This window comes from Euleptes europaea, chromosome 17, assembly GCF_029931775.1.
Source record: "Euleptes europaea isolate rEulEur1 chromosome 17, rEulEur1.hap1, whole genome shotgun sequence".
NCBI classification, from domain to species: Eukaryota; Metazoa; Chordata; class Lepidosauria; order Squamata; family Sphaerodactylidae; genus Euleptes; species Euleptes europaea.
The window spans coordinates 28,609,881-28,633,515 of NC_079328.1; the positions used below are offsets into that span (position 1 = coordinate 28,609,881).

Consider the following 23,635-nt stretch of genomic DNA (forward strand, 5'->3'; position numbering starts at 1 on the left):
TTTGGGACTGTGTTTAGTTAAATTGACTAGCTGTCTTGGGCTGTGATTTTAAATTTTGGGTTTTAGGTTTTTAATGCATTTTATTCTATGTGTTTTATCTATGTTGCAAGCTGCCTTGAGTTCCATAAGGAAGAAAGGTTAATAAATGCTTTGAGTAAACAATAAATAAATAAGGCTTTCGCTGTTCGCGCTGTTCACCTCTGCATATGATTGTTTCTGCAGATGGGAGGCTCTCTGCACGTCTGTGACTTGATAGCTCAGGCTGGAATGTACTGTATGAACAGGACACAAAGTTTATCTCCGAGGGCTCGTACAGCAGAGACCAAATCAGAAAGCATCAAACCCATAAATGCCCCACGTTCCAAGCCCCCTTGTTAATGTAACTGACACACAAGGCCCTGGCCCCATTTGCTGAGGCAGGAGGTCAGGAGTGAGCACAAGCATTTATTTTTGGCAAGGGACGGCTGCCCATCGATTGATCTTTTTTTAAACCAGGACAGCTGGACTGCCGGTCAAATGCAATAATGGAAATGTACTGCCTGAAGAGCTCAGTAATAGTGGAAATGTACGGCCTGAAGAGCTCAGTAATAGTGGAAATGTACGGCCTGAAGAGCTCAGTGGGGTTCTTGGAACAGCAAGAGATGATAAGGTGTAGCATTGTTATGGGGAGAGGAATTCCCCCCCCCCAGAAAAATCACTTTTTTTTAGATCATAGAATCAACGAGTTGGAAGGTACCACCAGGGTCATCTAGTCCAACCCCCTGCACAATGCAGGAAATTCACAATTACCCCCCCACACACACACACACCCAGTGACCCCTTTTAATTGTAGGACATTGCAAAGTGCAAAGATATTTGGCTTCGAGTAGAAATATGGAAGAATTCAAGTAGTGTAAGTTTTGCAGAGTGCTAATGGGGCAACGGACACAAGTCACTTGGTTTTTTAAAATCGTAGCTGATAAAAGGTTTGCAAACCCTACATGCGTCTTCGCGTCACTTGAGTGCATCAGGACAGAAGCAGGTTGAAAACACCGTCCCAGTCAGGACACTGAGTGCCTGGAAAATAGTGACCTCAGTAATGAATAATTGGGATGTCGGAATCTTCAAAGAGAATAGATTGGGATCAAAGAAACACAACTCCATAGAACACAGAGATTCTTTTATTTAAAAAAATAACTAGTATACAAAAGCTATTCAGAAAGCTATAAAAGCTTAGAAAAAAGTGCACAGTAACAAAATAAATCATATGGAGGGATCTTTACTATATGGCTTTAAAATCTGCACCATTAAAAAAAATTCCTGAGATTTCTGCTATTGCATCTTCATGTAGAGATTAGAAGAAGAGTTGTTTTTTATATACCAACTTTAACTACCTTTTTTAAAGGAGAATAAAAAACCGGCTTACAATCTCCTTCCCCTCCCCACAACAGACACCTTGTGAGGTAGGTGGGGCTGAGAGAGCTCTAAGAGAGCTGTGACTAGCCCAAAGTCACCCAGCTGGCTTCATGTGTAGGAGTGGAGAATCCAACCCAGTTCACCAGATTAGTCTGCTGCTCCTGGGGAGGAGTGGGGAATCAAATCCAGTTCTCCAGATTAGAGTCCACCGCTCTTAACCCCTATACCACGCTGGCTCTTTGCACATCTACAAAAGGGGAAAGCAAGGGCTGTACCATCTCCACAGGGCTGTACCATCTTCAATTCTAAGCAACAGATCAGCCCAACAGATGCATCTTAAGGATACAAGAACATGTTTGTTGCCACTAGAACCTTTGGCTTTGATGCAACCCCCTATCCTCCATGTGTGAGTAAGTAAATTCTACTAGGCCAAAAAGCGGCTCACCAGTTCCTACCCTCCTGCTTCCTGATTCCCTGCAACTCAAAAAAAAAAAAGTCACTTTGGGCAGGAAAGCAGATGCAACCATGTGCTTAATTTTGTTCCGCAACGTTACTTCTTGGGCAATGATCTGATTTTGTAGCAATTCAGAACACAATTAGGACAGTTGACTTTGGGAGCTGCACACCGAGAAGATCTGTTACAGATTTAAACTCCAAGGGCTCAAAATATGCCGTTCACTTTATTTAAAAAATACACCGTGCCAGTTAGTGGAGAGTTACTACCTTGTACCCCTTCCATACAGAGCAGAAGGCAGTCAGTCTCCCATCCTGTATGCCATGGTCTTCATAGCACCACCTTCAAGTTTACATAAGGGGAAGAAGAGTTGTTTTTTATACCCCAACTTTTCTCTATCATACAATCATAGAATTGGAAGGACCACCAGGATCATCTAGTCCAACCCCCTGCACAATGCAGGAAATTCCAAAATACTTCCCCCCCCCACCCCCAGTGACCCATACTTCATGCCCAGAAGATGGCCAAGGTGCCCTCCCTCTCATGATCTGCCCAAGGTCATAGAATCAGCATTGCTGACAATGCTGATCTACCTTTAAGGAGTCTCAAAGCGGCTTACAATCACCTTCCCTTCCCCACAACAGATACCTTGTAAGGTCGGTGGGGCTGAGAGAGTTCGGAGAGAACTGTGACTGGCCCAAGGTCACCCTACAGGCTTCATGTGTAAGAATGGGGAACTGAACCCAGTTCACCAGATCAGAGTCCACAGCTCTTAATCACTACACCACGCTGGTTCCCAGGGAAAAAAATTCAGCAGAACCCGCACAAACTTGTTGACTTAACCATCTTGGGTTGGTGACACAACCTTCGGGGCAACCCCAGGGTGTGCTATGGTAGCGAGACTTCCTAGCTGAAATGGCTTCTACCTATCCAATGCTCTTGCTTTTCCAGAGAACACATTGGTCTTTGAGAACATGGGGCTCCGTTCAACATTATGGAGGATTCTTGTTGGCTTTCTTCAGCAAGGAGTTGGCAATAGCCAGAGCACCCCCTTGTACAAAGCGCACAAAATTGTCACCAGCGAGCGGTCCCATGGCATAGAGCCCCTTCTCGTGAACAGATTCGTAAGTGAAGGGGTCTACATCGATCGGGTTCCTCTTGGAACTGACAGACTGTTCACAGTCTACTGCCAAGTCCACGCCATTATTTGGCAGGTAGGATAGGTTGGGATTGGAGCCAATGAGAACAAAAGCCATAGAAACATTGTACACTTTTTGGCGGCTGCTCTTATCCCGGAAGATGCACTTCCTATCCTCCGTGAAGGACACTATGTGGTGTTCAGGAAGGCTGATGTAACTCTCGTAGAGTCCTGGGCCAGAAGCCACCTGTTCTTTCATCATCTGGTGGACTTTGTGGTACTCGGGATACATAGTTTTGGGGAGCTGGTTGAAGATCAGGGCCGGATCACTGACGCTCCGCCGGAAGGCATGGATCACTGGAATGCTGCAGTGGTGTGCAAAGAGGACCGCATCTGCTGCTGTTAGCCCAGCACCCACAATCAGAATTGGATCTGACATCATGCCAATTTCCTTGTTCCTCACAGCGTCTTCCAGGGCGGAGAGCTTGTGGTGGACAAAAGGAAGGGTTTCTCCTTGGACCCCAAGCCAGGATGGACTGTCGTATGTCCCTGTGGCTAAAACCACGTTTTCAGCGTACACTGAGAAAGGCTGTGTGCCATTGATGGTTGTCACAAACCCGTCAACTTGAAAGAGACTTCTGAAACCTTCGCCATTGTCTTGTGGTTTCTCGGAAGGATCCCATCTAGAGTCACCGTCTCTTGAATCGTGATTGGTGTAGTCGGCAACCGCACCGAGACTTTTCACTGATGTCACAACCGTTTCACAGAGAAAATTATTCTTTAAGCCTTTGTTGGCCACGTAGTATTGGTAGTACTGGACGATGTCTCCCGCTGTTGCCCGGTTGTTTCTGAAGCCTCTGCAATGAGAACATCACTATCAGTACTGTCTCGATAATCAAAGGGGAGGGGCTGTGGCTCAGTGGTAGAGCATCTGCTTGGCATGCAGACGGTCCCAGGTTCAATCCCCGGCATCTCCAATTAAAGGGACTAGGCAAGCAGGTGATGTGAGAGACCTCACACTCTGCCTGAGACCCTGGAGGGCCGCTGCCAGTCTGAGTAGACAATACTGACTTTGATGGATCAAGGGTCTGATTCAGTATAAGGCAGCTTCATGTGTTCAAAGGACACCTCTGCTATGGAAACTGACCAAGGGAAATACTGGATCACAGGGTTGGATCCAACCAGGTTTTCTGCTCAAGTTCATCCAAACTGCTTTGTCATTGTATCCCTCATTTCACATTACTTTCGTTCATGCCAGTCCCACGTTTCCCAGCACAGATCCCATGATCAGCACAGAGCTAAAGAGGCTCCCCCCCCCTCTTTCGCCAGTGGGAAAAACTGGTAGGATCCAACCTATTCTGTACTTCTAGCAGCGGACTGCAACCAGTTTCAGTAAAATACAAAAGTGCAAATAAAAAGCCAGCCCCACACATAAGAACATCCAGTTACTGAGTTTTTCAAGAACCTCCCACAAGATTACTGTAATTACGTTTAGAAGCAGAATAAAGGTGCGTTTGGGCTTGCACGCTAAACCGACATCTTGAGAGATCAAGCCAGCTTATCTGCGGCTATGATCCTGAATGGAGGTGGAACATCCTCTTTCTAATCATCTGTTTTATCCAGAAGGGTTTGTTAGCATTGCTGTTTCCCAAAGGAGATCCTTATCAGGAAGTGTGGAACATTAGCCAGAAGGAAGCCACACCACCTTCCCTTTCCATCCTAAGCCAACATCGGAAAGATTTCTTCCTCTTACTACATAATAGAAGAAGAAGAGTTGGTTTTTATATGCCGATTTTCTCAACCTTTTAAGGGGAATCTTAGCAGCTTACAGTCTCCTTCCCTTCCTCTCCCCGCAACAGAAACCTTGTGAGGTAGGTGGGGCTGAGAGAGCTTGGAGAGACCTTGACCAACCCAAGGTCGCCCAGTTGGCTTCATGTGTAGGAGTGGGGAAACCAACCCAGTTCACCAGATTAGAATCCACCGCTCTTAACCGCTACACCATGCTGGCTCTCCTTGGAGTTTTACCAGCCTCCTTGGAGTTTTACCAGCCACACAAAATACAGTTGTTTAAAATTTCCAACATGCTACAAGAATGATCTATGTATGGGTTTTGTTCTTTCCATATTCAAAGAGAAGGTGGACTTCATTGTACTAGAGCTACCTCACGGTTTCAATCTGAACGCCTCATTTTGAAAGGATCGTTCCGTAAAAATTGAAGGAAATCTTACCTTTTCTTCCTACTCATCCAGTCTTTGAACTGAAGGCCAGGAAGCTCCATCCAGTCTCCCCGGCTCAAGGTGAACATAGACCCCTCAATAGACTGAAAAGAGAAAGGTGGGTCAGTCCATATTTATATTTTATATTGTTTTGTCAAAACCTTTGGTCTGCTTTTGAGGATCAATACAGAACCTATATATCCAGTGGCTCAGTTTAGACACTGTGCAAAACCGTGGTTTTATTCAACTACCGTTAATGGGATTAACTGAATACAGGCCACTAACTATGGTTTGTTTTGGTCCATGAAACCAGGATCTTGTTGCTGCCCTGAACAATCTGAAGCTGGTTTATTAACTGCAGTCAGGTCATTTATGCGTGGGAGTTTTACCTGCGGTCGTTGCTTGCTGGACCCACACTTTCCTGTTGGGAATCTATGCACCAGCAATCTCCAAGCTGAAATCAAGTCCCGCCCCTTTAAATGCTGCTTTGTAATTGGCTTACCTGTAGCGCTTACTGAGAGAGAAAATTCCACCCCCCAACCCAATCGCCACATAAAAAAGCATTTTAAGAACAACATAAAAAATGGAGCAATCTGAAAGGAAGTGGGGGGTGGGGGTGGGAGAAATCCAAGCCTTGGTTTTAAAAAGATTTTCTTCTGCTCAGAAAGAGCTCCAAGGAAGTAGGAAGCATTTCAATCCCCGCCTCTGGACATGCTGCTTTGTAATTGGCTGCGAGAGAAACCAAGCTTGGGTGTCCCACACTTTGCCTTATGCATGGGGACTTCACCTGGGCTTTGCTCAGGGAAAATGGAAGAGTCAGGTTAAGAGAGGAATGGGAAGACCCGGGCATTGCAAGGGCTGGCAACGAGGTCATCTCTAATGGATGGAAAAGTCATGCATAACTCCAAGGAACAACGGAGACAGACCAGGGGTGAACATGAGTGAAAGTAAAAAAAGTAAAGGTCCCCTGTGCAAGCACCGGGTCATTCCTGACCCATGGGGTGACATCAGGTCCCGACGTTTACTAGGCAGACTTTGTTTATGGGGTGGTATGCCATTGCCTTCCCCAGTCATCTTCCCTTGCCCCCAGCAAGCTGGGTACTCATTTTACTGACCCTGGAAGGATGGAAGGCTGAGTCAACCTTGAGCCAGCTACCTGAAACCAACTTCTGTTGGGATTGAACTCAAGTCATGAGCAGAGCTTGGACTGCAGTACTGCAGCTTACCACTCTGCGCCACGGGGCTCCTACCTGAGTGAAAATACCCATGCATATTAAGGTTGTTTATGCATGAGTGAAAGTACCCATGCATAAACAACCTAGTCTGCCTTAATCCTGGATTATTCTCTGGCAACACCCTCCCAGGCAACACAGAAGGAAGCAAAACCAGTGTTTGCAGAGGCAAACCGGGATTTGCGTGACTGAGCGTGAGCTGAATCCTGGTTTCGCAAGCTAACCATGGTTTCACATTATGTCTGAACTGAGCCAATAGCCGTCACTTATGAGGAATGCCAATTTATTGACAAACACTGGTCACACACGTACATCTGACAGGAAGTATTTTATGTGAGGCAAAAAGAAAAGGGTATAAAAATCAAAATAACTGGTCGCCCCACTTACACTAGGGAGAAGTGAAACTGAGAAGGAGCTCTGGGGAGCTGAAGCAAGAGGGACGAGAAATATGAGTCCTCCCTAAAAGGAATGGGAGGTGGGGCACTCTACTGTAGCAAGTCTCATGAGCACATTGGAAACCTCAAGCCGTTGCCTGCCCTTCCAAAAATAAAACGTGAACGTTGACAGGATTGACGGGGCCCAAATTGTCGTTCGCTGGCCGGCCATAAATAAGCAAAGCCATGGGAACGAGATCCGCACGCTATCAACAAACAGAGCGTGCACGCATGCACACACGCTTCAGGCTGGCAGAGCAGAATGCATTTAACTTTGCCTTGGCAGAGAGCTCTGGCCTTGCGGAGATACATGCTGCTACACTGCACAACCGCGTTCACAAGTGTCACGGCCTCCGGAATGTGCACTGCGCTGCCTCAGTCAGAACCAGAAGTGTCTGGATTCTGACGTCATTTGCAAGACTGTAACAACCCACCCTAGGGTTGCCAACCTCCAGGTACTAGCTGGAGATTTCCTGCTGTTACAACTGATTTCCAGCCGATAAAGATCAGTTCACCTGGAGAAAACGGCCACTTTGGGAATTGGACTCTATGGCATTGAAGTTCCTCCCCTCCCCAAACCCCACCCTTCTCAGGCTCCGCCCCAAAAACCTCCCGACAGTGGCGAAGAGGGACCTGGCAACCCTAACCCACCCCTATCCTACCTATATGAGCAGGAAAGTTAATTTGGGTTGGCTTATTGTATTTTATTCAATGTATACCTCATCCTATCCCAACCAGGTCGGCCTCAGGGTGGCTTTCGAATGGTTAGTATATATAATACAATATTAAAACATCAGTTAAAACACAGAATTAAAAAACATATGCAATCAGATTAAAAGATGGTTGTCTAATTTCACACCCAATATAATATTAAATATTTCCTAAAGGTGAGGGGGACTCATCACGGTCACAGGCAGATGGCCAAAATGATTTAGCAACAATACTCAGGGGCCATTTATGTAGGGTTAATTTTGATGCTCGCTCAAAGCTTTTTTTTAAAATGCGACCTTTAAAATGCCTATTCACGGCCCTGACGCAAAAGGAAAAATTCCACCACCACCACCCCACTCGCCTGCTCCTTCATTCCTTCCATTAGCAACCGCCGTTTGCATAACTAACGCATGGCTGTAATTCCGCATGCTTCCTTGAGGGGATTCTTTGAGGCGGGGCAGAGCAAACACAAAAGGGGCTCCTAAGAAATGCGAAGCAAGTATGCACCCTCCTTAGGCTCCGCCCCAAAAACCGCCCGCCAGTGGCAAAGAGGGACCTGGCAACCCTAACTTACATGCCAAGCTCCTCCAGGAAGGTTTTTGCCAAGAACAAGGTGAGGAACAGCTTTGTCAGGCTGGTGCCACCACGTGAGAACGGAATCTGCTGACCCACCAAAGTCAGTATCTGGGCGAAGTAGAGCATCGAAGAGAAGAGCAACTGGGCTGGACGATCTCCCTTCCAAACCTTCAGACAGGTACTTGATATCCTGAAGATGGAAGACAAGAAGCCAAACTTATCACCGACTTTGGATTGACATTTTTTTAAAAAAAGCTATTGGAGCTTATCTGGTCCATAAAGGTAAAAGTTGTCCCCTGTGCAAGCACCGGGTCAATACTGACCCATGGGTTGATGTCATGGGGTTTACTAGGCAGACTATGTTTATGGGGTGGTTTGCCAGTGCCTTCCCCAGTCGTCTACACTTGACCCCCAGCAAGCCAGGTACTCGTTTTACCAACCTCAGAAGGATGGAGGCTGAGTCAACAGTCAGGACTGAAAACAGGTCGTCAGCAGAGCTTTGACTACCACTTTGTGCTATGGGGCTCCGATCCGGTCCATATCAGCTCAATATGTGGATCCCTGCACCTATCCTATTTTAAATCCATGTGGCTCCTCAGACCCCAATTACACAACTCAGTAGCATGGTACAGACAACCCTACCCACGCAGTGACTGAATGCATGAGGAAGGAGAGTGAGCACACTGGCCTATACATGGACATAACTGTACATATGTTCCCTTCCTGTGACTAATTAATGATTGAGGCAAAGCTGTAGCTACATCCTACAATCTAACGGGGAGGGCAGCCAACACAGCCTGTCCCTGAACCCAGAAGGGAAAGGTGGATAATGCTCTGGCCACAGAGTCTTCTGTCAATAGACCCTTTACTTTAGAACTACAGAAGGACCAATCCATGAGGACATCCTGCCATCCCTTATGACATCTGTCTTGAACCCATGTTATACCAACCTGGTCAAAGATGGGGATTTCAGGTGTTTCTTCCAGTTTCCTTTGTAAAATGGGGTTGGGATGAACAGAGCCCCTTCGGACATAAGGGATGTAGCCAGAGAGTAGGTATGATAGGCAGATGCCTGAGGGGCCGTTTCCTGAAAAGAGAAATTGGAAGGAGTCATCAGTAAGATTAGAAGCATCAGCCTAACAGAAGGCTTTATCCAGAGATGGGGGCTCAACTTCCATTCCTGCCTTAGAATGACTGAGCCAACTTTGGTCTATCAAGAGCATACTCGGTTGACAGCAGCTCTCCAGGGTCTTACCTACCCAATCCTTTTAAGGGATTGAACCTGGAACCTTCTGCATGCAAGGCCGGTGCTCCACCAGTCAGCCACAGCCCTTCCTTCTCCTAGTCAAATCAGATATACCAACATGCAAAGCCAAGAACAGGGAGTAGCAAAGTATCCATTGTTTGGAAAGATCAAACTGTGGCATAGAACTGGCGTAGCAGCTAAGGGTCTGAGCCATTCACCAGGAGGACAAAAGGAAATACATCTTTACACAATGAGTAAGGTTGCCAACCCCCAGGTGGTGGCTGGAGCTCTCCCGCTATTCCAACTGATCTCCAGAAGACAGAGGTCAGTTCCCCCGGAGAAAATGGCCACTTTGACAATTGGACTCTATGGCATTGAAGTCCCTCCCCTCTCCAAACCCCACCCTCCTCAGGCTCCGCTCCCAAAATCTCCAGGTATTTTTCAACCCAGAGCTGGCAACCTTAACAATGAGTAATTGTGTGTGTTAAGTGCCCTCAAGTCGTTTCCGACTCATGGCGACCCTATAAATCATCGTCCTCCAAAACATCCTATTCTTAACAGCCTTGCTCAAGTCTCGCAAACTGAGGGCTGCTGCTTCCTTTATAGAGTCAATCCATTTCTTGTTGGGTCTTCCTCTTTTACTGACTTCAACTTTTCCTAGCATGATTGTCTTCTCCAGTGACTCTGGTCTTCTCATATGTGACCAAAGCCTCAGTTTAGTCATTTTAACTTCTAGGGTCAGTCCAGGCTTGAATTGATCTATAACCTACTGATTTGCCTTTTTGGCAGTCCACAGTATCCATAACACCCTCCTCCAACACCACATTTCAAAGGAATCTACTTTCTTCCTATCAGCTTTCTTCATTGACTAAAAAGTGGAATTCATTGCCAGAGGATGTAGTGATGGCCGCCGGCATAGACTGCTTTAAAGGGGATTAGATAGATCCATGGACAAGTCCGTCAGTAGCTACTAGCCACGGTGACTAAAGGGAACCTTCATGATCAGAGGCAATCAGTCTCTGAATTCCACTGCCAGAAGGCAATATCATGGGAAGGCCTTGGCCTCTACACCCTGTTGTTGGCTCTCTAGAGTAACTGGTTGGCCACTGTGTTAAAACAGGATGCTGGACTAGATGGACCACTGATCTGATCCAGCAGGGCTGTTCATATGTGGACCCCAGTGCAAATGTCGCCTGTGCCACTAGATGACCACAGGAAAGCCAATCTTTCTCAGCTTCACAGAATCATAGAGTTGGAAGGGACCACCAGGGTCATCTAATCCAACCCCCTGCACAATGCAGGAAATTCACAACTACCTCCCCCACACACACCCAAGCGACCCCTACTCCATGCCCAGAAGATGGCCAAGTTGCCCTCTCTCTCATGATCTGCCTAAGGTCATAGAATCAGCATTGCTGACAGATGGCCATCTAACCTCTTCTTAAAAACATCCAGGGAAGGAGAGCTTACCACCTCCCGAGGAAGCCTGTTCCACTGAGGAACCACTCTAACTGCTAGAAAGTTCTTCCTAATGTTTAGACAGAAACGTTTTTGATCTAATTTCAACCAGTTGGTTCAGGTCCGACCTTCTGGGGAAACAGAAAACAGCTCAGCGCCATCCTCTATATGACAGCCCTTCAAGTACTCGAAGATGGTTATCATATCATCTCTTAGTCTTCTCCTCCTCATGCTAAACATACCCAGCTCCTTTAACCTTTCCTCATAGGACTTGGTCTCCAGACCCCTCACCATCTTTCACTGCTCAACCAATCATGTGGACACTCTGTAGCCACCGCAAAGGCCTCTGCATTCCCAACGGCAGTGACGGCAACACAGAAAACCGTCGCTGTGTGGATAAAGCCATCTGTTCTTATTAGCCACGAGAGCCACAATGCAGAGATTGCATTTTCTGCTTTTGACCCCAACGTGCCAAGCCTGGTCCAAGAAGCCCAATCTCCAATTCAGGCAAGCTTCCATGAAGTTCAGTCACATCATCCCTCTCTTGGCCAGATAAATATTTTACAGCCTCCCCATCCAGGCCCAGCTGTCACTTGCTGCATCTCCGTCTTCCATCGCTCATTATAATGTGTCAAAGCTAACAGCTGAATAATGCAGGGAAGCAGGTCAGGGTGACACAGCAACTTCCTGTCCTATCAGCAGCCGCATGCCAGTTTGCACAATCACCGGGTTGTAAAACCCAGCAGGGAGCAAAGGTGCCCTCTGGGCTATAGTTAAGGCCCTCTCTTGTTCTCATGTTGGAGAAGAGTTTTATGGGTTCTGTGGATCGCCAAAAAGACAAATAAATGTTTAAGGACGCAAACTGTAAATGTTCACCTAATTTCTTCCAGATAACCTTTAACAAAACTTTTTTCCTTGCCAGGCTATTTCTGCTGGTTAGAAACCCATAAATTTAGATGAGCTTTCTTATTGGCAAGGTGTAATGCCTTACACTCAGCCGAAATGCAAGGGAGATACAATAAAATTATCGCAGAAGAATGAAAATGCCTGTTTTGTCCAGATCAAGTAGACTCCCTGGCCCACATTGTTTTAAGATGTTCACAAAATAATACTGCACGAAACAAATATATCACTCCCTGAATAAAGCAGCTAATGACAGTTTCTGAGAAGCGGATACTGCGTTATCTGCTGTCAAGTAGATCGGTGAATTGCGTGAGAGATGTGGCAACTTTTCTCTTTATAGTGTCAAGAAAAAAAAATTATTTATTTGTTATTTACATTTATATCCTGCCCTCATTCCCAGCAAGCCGGGTTCATCATTAATCCTCATTCCCCCGCCTTTTTTTTTAAAGTGTGAAATGGTAGATGAATAGCCAGTGGCTGTAAAATCTAGGGAAAGGATATTTTAAATAAGTGAGGTCTTGATTAAATCAAGCCTGAATTCTCCCTAGAAGTTAAAGTGACTAAACTGTGGCTATTGAACTTTGGTGACATCATCAGAAGGCAAAATTCACTGGAAAAGGCAGTAATGCTAGGAAAGTAGTAGAAAAAGAAGAAGACCCAACCTGAGATGGATTTATTCAATAAAGGAAGCCCTGGCCTTCAGTTTGCAAGACCTGAACATGGCTGTTAACGATGGGATGTTTGGGAGGTCGTTAATTCACTGGCTCCCCACATGCGACTAGGTGGCACAAAGCAGCCATACACAGAAAACACACATTCCTTGCCTATGCATTGATCTACAAAAGGTCCAGACAGAAACACTTCACATGGCTCCACCACCCCAACTGACAACTCCTGAGTGCTTGGAATATAAGCCAAGGACCCCAAGCCTGCACCGGTCACAATTTCAATCCCAAGGATGCAGCCCTGATGCAAAACAGGCAAAAGGACTTCGCAGCTGATGAGAACAAGGAAGAGCGGTGCGGCACAGCTTACAGGCTGCCGGTTGCAACATCTGCTCACCACAAAACAAGCTGCTGCCAAGGTTGTAAATTAGAGCCTGTCTGGGCCTTGGCAGGAGAGATTTTCCCCTCTCCTTTGATGCTGCCTCTGAAGTTGCCTTGGATCACCCTTAGAGGGGCAGTGCTAAAATGCACACGTACAATCGGAGGCCCCAGTTCACAAATTACACTGAATGTGTTTACTATAGTTTACACATAGTAAACACACTGAATGTGTTTACTATGTGTGCTTGATTTCTCTTTATATGTACATTGAGGAATTCTTGTTTTACATTCCATGCACGCTTGTAGCCGCTGACGGACCTCTCTTCCATGAATCTGTCTAATCACCTTTTAAAGCCATCCATGCGTTTGGCCATCTCTATGTCCACTGGTAGTGACAGCCACCATTTAACAACACAATATCCAACTGGGGTCAGATCACTGGAAGTAAAATGACAATATTTCCCCAGTTGGCTGTCTGGCATCCCCCCCCCCCCAACTAACACCCACCCACAACAGCAAGCAGATGGGCCTGTCCCGTTACGGCCTACTTTGCTCTCAGGGAGATCAGCGTGGGCAGGATCCATTCCAGGCAGGCCTCCCATATGACCACACTTGCCGACTAGCTGAAACAAAAGTACTTTGGCCTTTTACCGCTAACTAGCAAAAGCAACAGTAAACTCCGCTGGCGCCGAGAACAAACATAATGCAAGAAGAGTCCTGATGGCCCAGGATCAGCATATCTGCAGGAACGTCTCCTGCCACATAACCCCAGCTGGATCAACCTGGCCCCAGAATCTTTGATCACCTACTCTAAACCCTTGTGTGTAAAGCACTCAGTGGAAAGAATTTGGATGGAGGACCTCCAAGGAATACCAGTGGAATGACATGGAGGCAGGCAATGGCAAACCACCTCTGAATGCCTCTTGCTTTGAAAACCCTATAGGGTCGCCATAACTGTGACCTGACAGCAAAACACAAACAAATGTTCAGCTTGATCTTCTGCCTCTTGCTATAGGCGATCCTGCTGTTTTACTTTATGGTTTTTAGTGGATACTTTTTTGCCTTTTTAGTATTCTTAGTTTTTTTTTATATATATAAACTGGGCCAGAAGCAAGTAGATTAGCAGAGAAGGTCTGCACTGTTGATTTGAGGGGATCTGAAGCAGGACAAACTGAGGTGCTGCTTGCTTTTGGAGTCCATTTGCTTCTAACAAGCTCTGCTTCTTATGTATTTCAGAGGGCTTAATTGCAGGAACGTGTTCTTAGGTATTTAGCCAAAGCCTCTGGTTCTATCTCACCCAGCAGCAACTCAACCCCTTGACTCCTCTGCTTAGATGCAGTGGGGTTTACTTGGTATCATGAATTTATTAATCCACCATCCAATGTGTTCAGAGAGATTAAGGTGAAAATCTTCTGGTCATGTTGACTCATAGTCCAACGAGGCTGGTGGCCAAAAACAAGTTGTTTCTATGCCATCAGAAGGTAAACCTGCAAAGTGTTGATTATGTAACCTTCCTCCGTGCAGCCAGGACAATCTAGCAAATAGTTCACACTCTGGAAGGAGGGCTGGGAAGAGCCTTTTAAGAAAGCAAAATGGGGGAGCAGGCAACTAGCCTGTTGCAGGCAGGAGCAAGTAGCCAGAAATTTGTGTTTGGGATTGGCAACCTGGAAAGTATAAGCAACAATTGTAACCTATGCTACATCAGCTAGAAGTTGGTAAAATACTCCAGAGCAGAGGTAGGAGACAGAGGCCTTTTATGCATGGCTGTTTCCCTTGCCGTCACCCCTCTGATAACTTCATATCTTCGTTTTGATTATGCATGCCGTTTCCCACCGTCAGGGGTCGCCTTGCTCTCCCCAATCGTTTCCGTGCATTTTGCCCGCGTTTTCAGGGATCTGTTTTATCATGAATTTGAAAACGTGGGCAAAATTTGGGGAAACGCAGGGGGAGAGCAAGGCAACATCCGATGGTCAGAAATGGCATGCATAATCAAAACAAAGACCCGAAGTCGTCGGAGGGGTGACGGCGAGGGAAACAGCCATGCATTAAAGGCCAGAGAAACTGCATGACCATCTGGCAAGCAAGAGATTTGGTAGGATACAGACAACCATTTTATCACCTGTCTGCCTCTAATATGTGGTCAAGATCTCCCTTACATGGATGACCATCACTTTGCTCGGAAAGGGTTCTTCCATATCCACCATCTGGGGCTCAAGCCCCCAGTACCCAACAAGTTCGCCCACAACTCTAGGCATGCCTGCTCTCCTACATAATTCCACTTCCCTATCAACCACATCCCCTTAGAGTTGCGGGTCCTGGTGCCACATGAAAGCCAATTCCTGCAACATCCAAGAACTGCAGGCCCCATTCGCTCCCAATCAACAAAACTGCACTCCCTCCAAAAAGGCGCTGAAAGAGAGGGGATTCTAAGGACACTTCTTGCTGTAAGTCATCTCTACTTGAATAGCAGCCTGTGGTTAACAAGAGCAAGGTGGCTTCCTGAGATAACCATGGATGACTGTAGATTACCCCAGAACATACTTACCTATGATCACCACAGGAACAGGCTTGGCGCTGTTCTGATCCAAATGAGTGTGTAGCATAGTGCCTTTCTTTCTGCCCGCAGACTTCCAGGAGACCCCGAGTCCACCTGTAATGATAAGGCCAAACAAACATGCATTATATCTCCAGAATGTTCTCGTCAACCTCTCCAAGCCTACGACCAGAGACACCTGCCGAACATCATAAAGCTAGAAGGTTTACAAATGTTTATAAGACTGGAAGAATGCACCACTCCAACATTTTACACACAGAGAGATGAGGGCAGGTCTATATCATAAACTGACAAGGATTAAATGCTATTGCATCCCAACCATCGGCTGTCAGACAGTAAACACCATTGCATGTTAGCTAAAGGTTCCGGATCCAGCATTTGGGAAAGATTCAGTGACTATTTGACTATTCAAAAACAAAATCCACAGAAGAGTGGTTGTTTGTTTCCTTTTTCAGCTCCGTTGCATGTATCATTCTGTAGACTGTGTAAAGCAGAGTTGTTCAGAAAGGCGTTTTTATAAAGGCAGCAGGGCTTGTAAATTGTCTCAAATTTTAAGCAGTTTTTTATTACATTATTCATTGCGTTACACTCTTCCACAGTTTTGCAATCTGGCTTCATTGTACATGTTATTCCACTTTCTAATGCATTTACTAATTTGTAATGCTGCTTTTATGGCATTGCTTGCCCACTGCTTTTAATCCATTGTTGTCCTTTCTTTTCCCACGGCATCAATTTAAATGGCGTCATCCACCTTGAGCCTCATAGTCACAGTGAGAAAGGGGAACAATCAATGAAGTCCATAAAATAATTTTTTGGTATACAGCAGCTGCAAGAAGAAAGGGCAAAGGCAGATGCCCTCGGCACATTCTCTTACACAGAATTCAAACCACTAAATGGAAGCTGCATAGCATGATGGGAAATAATGCAACCCATCAAGTGTTGTCTGGACATGTGCGAATCTTCCAAAAGGAACTAAACTTCATGGTATCATGAAGGTGCCTTCTATTTGAGTCAAGGTCAGTCTTGCCTGCTCTCACTGGCAGTAGCTCTCAAGAGTCTCAGATCTTTCCACAGTACCTGATCCTTTAATGGGAAATGCCAGGGATGGAATCTAGGACCTTCTGCATGCTAAGCAGATGCTTTACCACCAAACCACAGCCCCAACCCTAACTTATCTTCAGCAACTTAAGAGGGCTCCTGCTTTTCACAGTTCTTGAAATTAAAACATGTTAGAACTTCAATGCCTGGGGGACGGGGGAAAATAACTCTTCCCTTGTGAGGTTCTTAATGTATGCATGACTGGTGAGATTGGGCATTTCTGCAGAGTTCACTGAGTGGCAAGTGAGCTCTGGCAAACACCCAGCAAGATTTCCCCATTCTCTTGGCAAGTCTTCTTCACAATACCAGCTTGCACAATGTCATTCTGTTACCCTAATCTGCTTCTGAGCCAGAATCAGACGCCACCACCTAGGGGTATACTAAGGACGTTTCCAAATGTTCTCTTCACCCAAGTTGCTCCCAGGATATTGGCGTTTCAAATCCCCTGGCCTTACTTCCAGAACAAACAAATACGAGGAATTCTCCTCTGCCCCATGTTGATTTGTGAACTTTGTACAAAGTGCTATGCCTTGGCAGCTGCCTACAACTTTCTAGCCCTGACCTGGATGGGCCAGGCTAGCCAGATCTTGTCAGATCTCAGAAACTAAGCAGGGTCAGCCCTGGTTAGTACTTGGATGGGAGACCACCAAGGAATGCCAGAGTCACTATGCAGACGAAGGCAATGGCAAACCACCTCTGTTAGTCTCTTGCCTTGAAAACTCTACTGGGTTGTCGTAAGTTGGCTGCAACTTGACGGCACTTTGCACACACACACACACAACTTTCTAACAACACCAGCTGAGCTGAGGGGTTGATTCGGACCTGGGAGATTCAAATCCCCACTTAGCTGTGAAGATCACTGGGTGTCCCTGGACCAGTGTGGCAGCAGATAATTGTTGACACTGTTCGTGGAAGATCAACAGGAACAAGTGTAATAGATAAGCACCTTCCCCACCCTATTGTCCATGTGCCCATGGATAAAAATGAAGGCGAAGAAACTTATTAAAATATCATTTCCCTTGCACCAATTGTTTCTTCGCCTTCGTTTTTGCCTTGGTGCAGCCCCCCTCTTTCTCCACTGATGAACTCTAGAAACAAGCAATATTGATGCACCATCACCCCCGCTGACTGCTTCGGGGCTTCCTTTTGATTATGCATGCCTTTTCCACCCGTTAAAAGTCGCCGCGCTCTGCCCGCACATTTTGCCCATGTCTTCCAGATGCTGTTTTAGCCAAAATCTGGGAAATGTGGGGAAAACGCACAGGCATGCATAATCAAAAGGAAGCCCTGAAGCAATTGGAGGGGGTTACTGCGGGGAAAGATCCCTGCATAAAAGGGCCCGTGTGGCACTTTACAAACATGCCAGAGTGCATTTATACATCAGTAAGATACCACACTAAATAGAAATTAAGCCATCATACAATGGCATACACAATTACAGCAGTGCTACTTATACCTATCATGCACATGTGAGCATCCACAACATGCGGGGAAATATAAAGTGAACTGAAAATTACTGAAAGTGGCAGAGAACTACAAACAATCCAATTACAGAATTAATTTTGGAAATGTTCCTCATTAAACCAGAATTAAGGAGGAGGGGACTACAGCACAGAGTGAAAGCCCGAACAATGAAAGGATATCTCCGTGCTTACATTAGAAATCTGGGGGGGGGGGGGGACAACTTCAGGAGTTTGTAAAAAAGATAGTTAACATTATTAGAAAGGATCTGGGACAGAAGAAGAGCCAAAAGGTATCCTAACTGCATTATTAAAAAGTCAGTACCTTTGAACTACTTCTACATTGAATTTAAGAAAATGATTAAAATTAATAAAACTATAGAATATCATAAGACAATAAAAGTAAAATACACAATGGCTGGGATTCAATACAGAATTCTCCAGGGTCGTTTCCTAGTTCAGTTCATATTCCTAAGAGTGACAGGCGAGCAACATTCGTTATTAAAATTAGAATTCTGAAAATGAGATGCACAAAATTAGGCCCAATGTCACATGTACATATAATTCAAGCACTCTTGATACTAAAATGCAGCTGCTAAAGGAGGATGAAAGCCCAAACCAGTGACACATGCAGGATGGGCTACGCTGGTTGGAGGTCATCACTATACTGACACTCTAGACTGGGGTGGATCAGACAGGGCAGTATAAATTACCATGTTGTGGTGACAGCATTTAGACTATATTTCTGTTTGGTATGCCATACAGTTTGTAAAATATAGGTATACTATATTTCTCCAGATTAGAGTCCGCCTCTCTTAACCACTACAGCACACAGGCTCTCACATCTTCGGCTCCCCACATGGCTTTTAACAGAAACCCATAACATAAAAGTGTCTGTTTTCTCCCAAGGAACTGATCTCTGTATTCTGGAGATGTACTGTAATTCTGGGGGATCCCCCGATCCTACCTAGAGGCTGGCGTCCCTAGTGGGTATAAATGAAGCAAATTAAATTATTATTTTTTAAAAATCAGCCTTTGCTCCTTCAGGTAAATGCAGTGCTGGACTGGGTCTAAAAACATTGGTTGCCAGGAGACAAAGGGGGCCCCCACCCACAACTATAAGGCTATCATGTAATTTTTATAAGAAATAAAATTTTCAAAAAACGCATAAGTGGAAAAAAGGTACAATTAAAAATACGCCTGTAGTCACTAAAGCCAAGTACAAAGGGTGATGGATTACAAGTGTTGGGAGACTCAAAGGTATGAACAATATAAGCATCTATTTTCTTTGTTATATGTTAGCCATTTTTATTAAGATAGTAATACATCGTAAATTTTAGTTGCATACAGTAATAATATTGGAGCTTCTATTATATTTTCAAGCTGCTGAAAGGCCATTAGCATTTTTAACATATCGTCTAATGTTTAAGGGGGCCCACTTGCCATCGGGCAAGCTGACACCCTGGCCAGTCCGCCACTGGTAGGATTGCCAGGTCCCTCTTCGCCACCGGATGGAGGTTTTTTGGGCGGAGCCTGAGAAGGGCGGGGTTTGGGGAGGGGGAAGGACTTCAGTGCCATACAGTCCAATTGCCAAAGCAGCCATTTTCTCCAGGGGAACTGGTCTCTATCGGCTGGAGATCAGTTGCAATAGCAGGAGATCTCCAGCTAGTACCTGGAGGTTTGGAAATCAGCAGAGAACCAATTGAGTATAACAAGGTGCAAAAATTCTGTTAAATGCTACAACAATATACAAACAAATACTCTGACAATAAATGTCAACAACCTAAATAACAAAACTATCCTAATATATACAATACAGTGAATTCTAGTGTATAGTTCCAAAGTGCTGGAGCACTGAGAATCTTCCCGGTGGTACCAATCTTTGGACCATGGTGAAACTTGGACCTGTATTTAAAACAAGAGAACATTAAGCTACTTTGGAGCTATACACTAGAATTCACTGTATTGTATATATTAGGATAGTTTTGTTATATACTGTATTTCGGGGGATCCCCCAGAATTACAGCACATCTCCAGAATACAGAGATCAGTTCCTTGGGAGAAAACAGACACTTTTATGTTATGGGTTTCCGTTAAAAGCCATGTGGGGAGCCGAAGATGTGAGAGCCAGTGTGGTGTAGTGGTTAAGAGCGGCAGACTCTAATCTGGAGAAATATAGTATACCGATATTTTACAAAATGTATACAATACAGTGAATTCTAGTGTATAGCTCCAAAGTAGCTTAATGTCCTCTTGTTTTAAATACAGGTCTTCAAGTTTCACCATGGTCCAAAGATTGGTACCACCGGGAAGATTCTCAGTGCTCCAGCACTTTGGAGCTATACACTAGAATTCACTGTATTGTATATATTGTGAGTGAGTAAAGTGCCTTCAAGTCACAGCCGACTTATGGCGACCCCTTTTTGGGGTTTTCATGGCAAGAGACTAACAGAGGTGGTTTGCCAGTGCCTTCCTCTGCACAGCAACCCTGGTTGGTCTCCCATCCAAATACTAACCAGGGCTGACCTTGCTTAGCTTCTGAGATCTGACGAGATCAGGCTAGCCTGGGCCATCCAGGTCAGCATTAGGATTATTAGCATTAGGATAGTTTTGTTATTTAGGTTGTTGACATTTATTGTCAGAGTGTTTGTTTGTATATTGTTGTCAGAGTGTTTGTTTGTATATTGTTGTAGCATTTAACAGAATTTTTGCACCTTGTTATACTCAATTGGTTCTGTGCTGATTTCCAAACCTAACAGGTGTTGGTTCTTGTAGGTTATCCGGGCTGTGTAACCGTGGTCTTGGAATTTTCTTTCCTGACGTTTCGCCAGCAACTGTGGCAGGCATCTTCAGAGTAGTAACACTGAAGGACAGTGTCTCTCAGTGTCAAGTGTGTAGGAAGATATAGTCAGAAAGGGGTAGGGTTTGAGCTGAGTCATTGTCCTGCAAAAGTAATGTGCTAATCATTGTCCTGTAAGTATCAAGATAATGTGCTAATGACACACTTGACACTGAGAGACACTGTCCTTCAGTGTTACTACTCTGAAGATGCCTGCCACAGTTGCTGGCGAAACGTCAGGAAAGAAAATTCCAAGACCACGGTTACACAGCCCGGATAACCTACAAGAACCAATGAACTCTGACCGTGAAAGCCTTCGACAATATTTTTAACAGGTGTCTTTTTTTTCCAGTATCGGGAGGTTGGCAACCCTAGCCACTGGGTAAATAAATGCCTTTGCAGTTCAGAGCTAAACAGCCCAAACGACTCAGCACAGACTGCGAGGGTTTTGTTTCCCAGGATGAGTTCCGTGCAACTTGGCCACGCCTGCCTGCCTGATCCGGAGCCTCCCTAAACCGCCTGGCCTCCCGCTGCCCAGATAGCATAACATTACATAACCGGGCTCGCTGGGAGACCGTCCGCAGCAGGCCGGGCTCCGCCGGGTCCAGGCTTGCGGGAAGCCTGCAGTTCCCGGCGCTGCCGGATCGAAGCGCGGGGGCGCTCTCGCTATTCGGTCCGCCAAGACGGAAAGTTCCAGCCTGGGAGATGCGCCAGGTTCAAGCTCGACTCAGCCCCAAATCCCCCAAGGCGGCACGCCTGCCCATCCCTTGACCTGCAGCCTGCGGCCAACCTTACAGGGCTGTTCTAAGGGTGTAAGGAAGGTAACGTGCGCGAGGGAGCCTCAATGCCAATGCTCAGGAATCATCCTAAGGGCGCCTCTGGAAGAAACGAAAGTCGGTTTTAGATGGAGGAGGGAGTTACGCGCAGTCGGGGTCTAAATATATTGGTTGCCAGGAGACAAAGGGGGCCCACCCACAACTATAAGGCTATCATTTATTTTTTATTAATTTTTATTTTTTAACATATTGTCTAATATTTGGGGGGGGGGCACTTCATCAGGGCCCCACAGGGCCCACTTGCCATCGGGCAAGCGGACCCCCTGGCCAGTCCGCCACGGGTTACACGATCCTATTAGGATAACTCCCCACGTGCATCGAGCAAGCATGCAAAAGGCACGACGGGGCCCCACTCCGGGGAATAAGCAGCGCCCAATGCAATTTGAGACTTTGGAACGGTTGCCAACCTCCAGGTGGTGGCTGGAGATCTGCTTTTACAACTGATCCCCAGCCGAGAGACATCAGTTCCCCTGGAGAAAATGGCTGCTTTGGCCATTGGGCTCTATGGCATTGAAGCCTCTCCCCTCCCCAAACCCCGCCCTCCCCAGGCTCCGCCCCCAAAAACCACCCGCCGGTGGCGAAGAGGGACCGGGCAACCCTAGACATGTTATTTCAGGCTTAAGAATCAGCAGGTTTCCGGTTGCAATGATGGACTTTGCGGGAACTTCCCCGTGCGCCCAGCTGATCCAAGTCCCGGAGCCCTCCGAAACGAGCGAATGCTGAAACCCTGCACAGCGATCCTTTGAGGCCATTGATGCACGGGAGGTTTGGCCTTGGATTCGCCGCTCTCTAGATGCACCTTTTCCCCATCCGGATCCTCAGAACTCAACAATCAGCCCCCGTGCAGAGTTTGGAGAACTCGGGTGGGGGGGAAAGGTGCATCCACCAGAGAGCGGCAAACCCCAAGGCAAAACCTCCCGTGCGTAAAGTTAGCTTAATTTAATTTAAATTAATTAATTAAATTTAAAAAAGGAGAGCCATTTGTTCTGGGGAATGAGAGCGCGGCGGAGGCTCCTCTGCCCTTACCTCGACAAGCCGGCTGCGAGGGGAGAGAAGTGCCAACAGGTGCCACTGGTGCAAAAAAAGGGGACCCGACCTCCACGAGTTGCAGCACCGCATTCGCCGTTTAAATATATGACAGGCGCCCTGCGGGGGGGAGGAGGAGGGGGCGGGGCCGAGGGGCTCGGGGGCGGGGCTAGGAAAACCGCTGGTAAGCGTGAGTCAGCAGCCGCCGCCCCCGCCCCCGTTTCCTGTGACTTTATGAATGGAGACAGGCGCGTTCGGCCGAGCGTGGGAAAGGGAGGCGAAGCGACGCGGCTGCGCAGAGAAGCGCGGTGGCTCCTCTCGCCTGTCCGGGCTCCAGCGCCGATTGCAGCCTCTGGGGTGGGGTGCCGTCCTGGTCGCGCTTGCCTGGGAGCAAGTCCCGTTGGATCCAATGGGACTTCTTTTCGAGTAATGTCTCCGAGCGGGCTGGAAAGGTGTAAACCCCATCACTTTCACACCTGCTGAACAATGCACTTATATATATGTGTGTGTATATATATGTGTGTATATATATGTGTGTGTGTGTGTGTATATATATATATATATATATATATATAAATTTTTATTGAATTTTTATAACATAAAACAAATTAAACAAATACAACGATAATAAAAAGTAAAAAAAGAATCAACATAACAAAGAAAGTCATGAGTATCTATATAAACTCATTAATACATTCTTGATTATACAATTATATATTCTAATATGATACCCCTTAAACCCTCCACCCACCAACAACAGTGACCCGTCACCCGACTTCCGCAGAAGTGTCTGACAGTTTTGAAAATTTACCCATAAGATATAAAAATGTTAAGAAAAAACTAATTACTATAACTCACTAAATAACTTAGTAAAATCCATTTTTGCCAGTTTATCCCAATATGTGGTGGCCTTTGTCCACGTATTTTTAAATAACAATGCACTTTCAGTCCACTTTCAATGCACTTTAACGATCATTTGCAAGTGGATTTTGCCCTTTCACACAGTCATATCC

General features: G+C 46.0%; 1 protein-coding gene across 1 annotated transcript; it reads right to left on the bottom strand.

Moving 5' to 3' along the window:
* Window positions 1–2,751: 2,751 nt before the first annotated feature.
* OSGIN1 (oxidative stress induced growth inhibitor 1) lies at window positions 2,752–15,438 on the bottom strand. Its single transcript, XM_056862614.1, has 5 exons — window positions 15,355–15,438; window positions 9,107–9,243; window positions 8,155–8,346; window positions 5,216–5,307; window positions 2,752–3,844 (listed from the first exon to the last, which is right to left on the bottom strand). Exons 1-5 carry the CDS (start codon window positions 15,410–15,412, stop codon window positions 2,842–2,844), a joined length of 1,482 nt encoding a protein of 493 aa, XP_056718592.1. The 5' UTR covers window positions 15,413–15,438; the 3' UTR covers window positions 2,752–2,841.
* Between the last annotated feature and the right edge of the window lie 8,197 nt (window positions 15,439–23,635).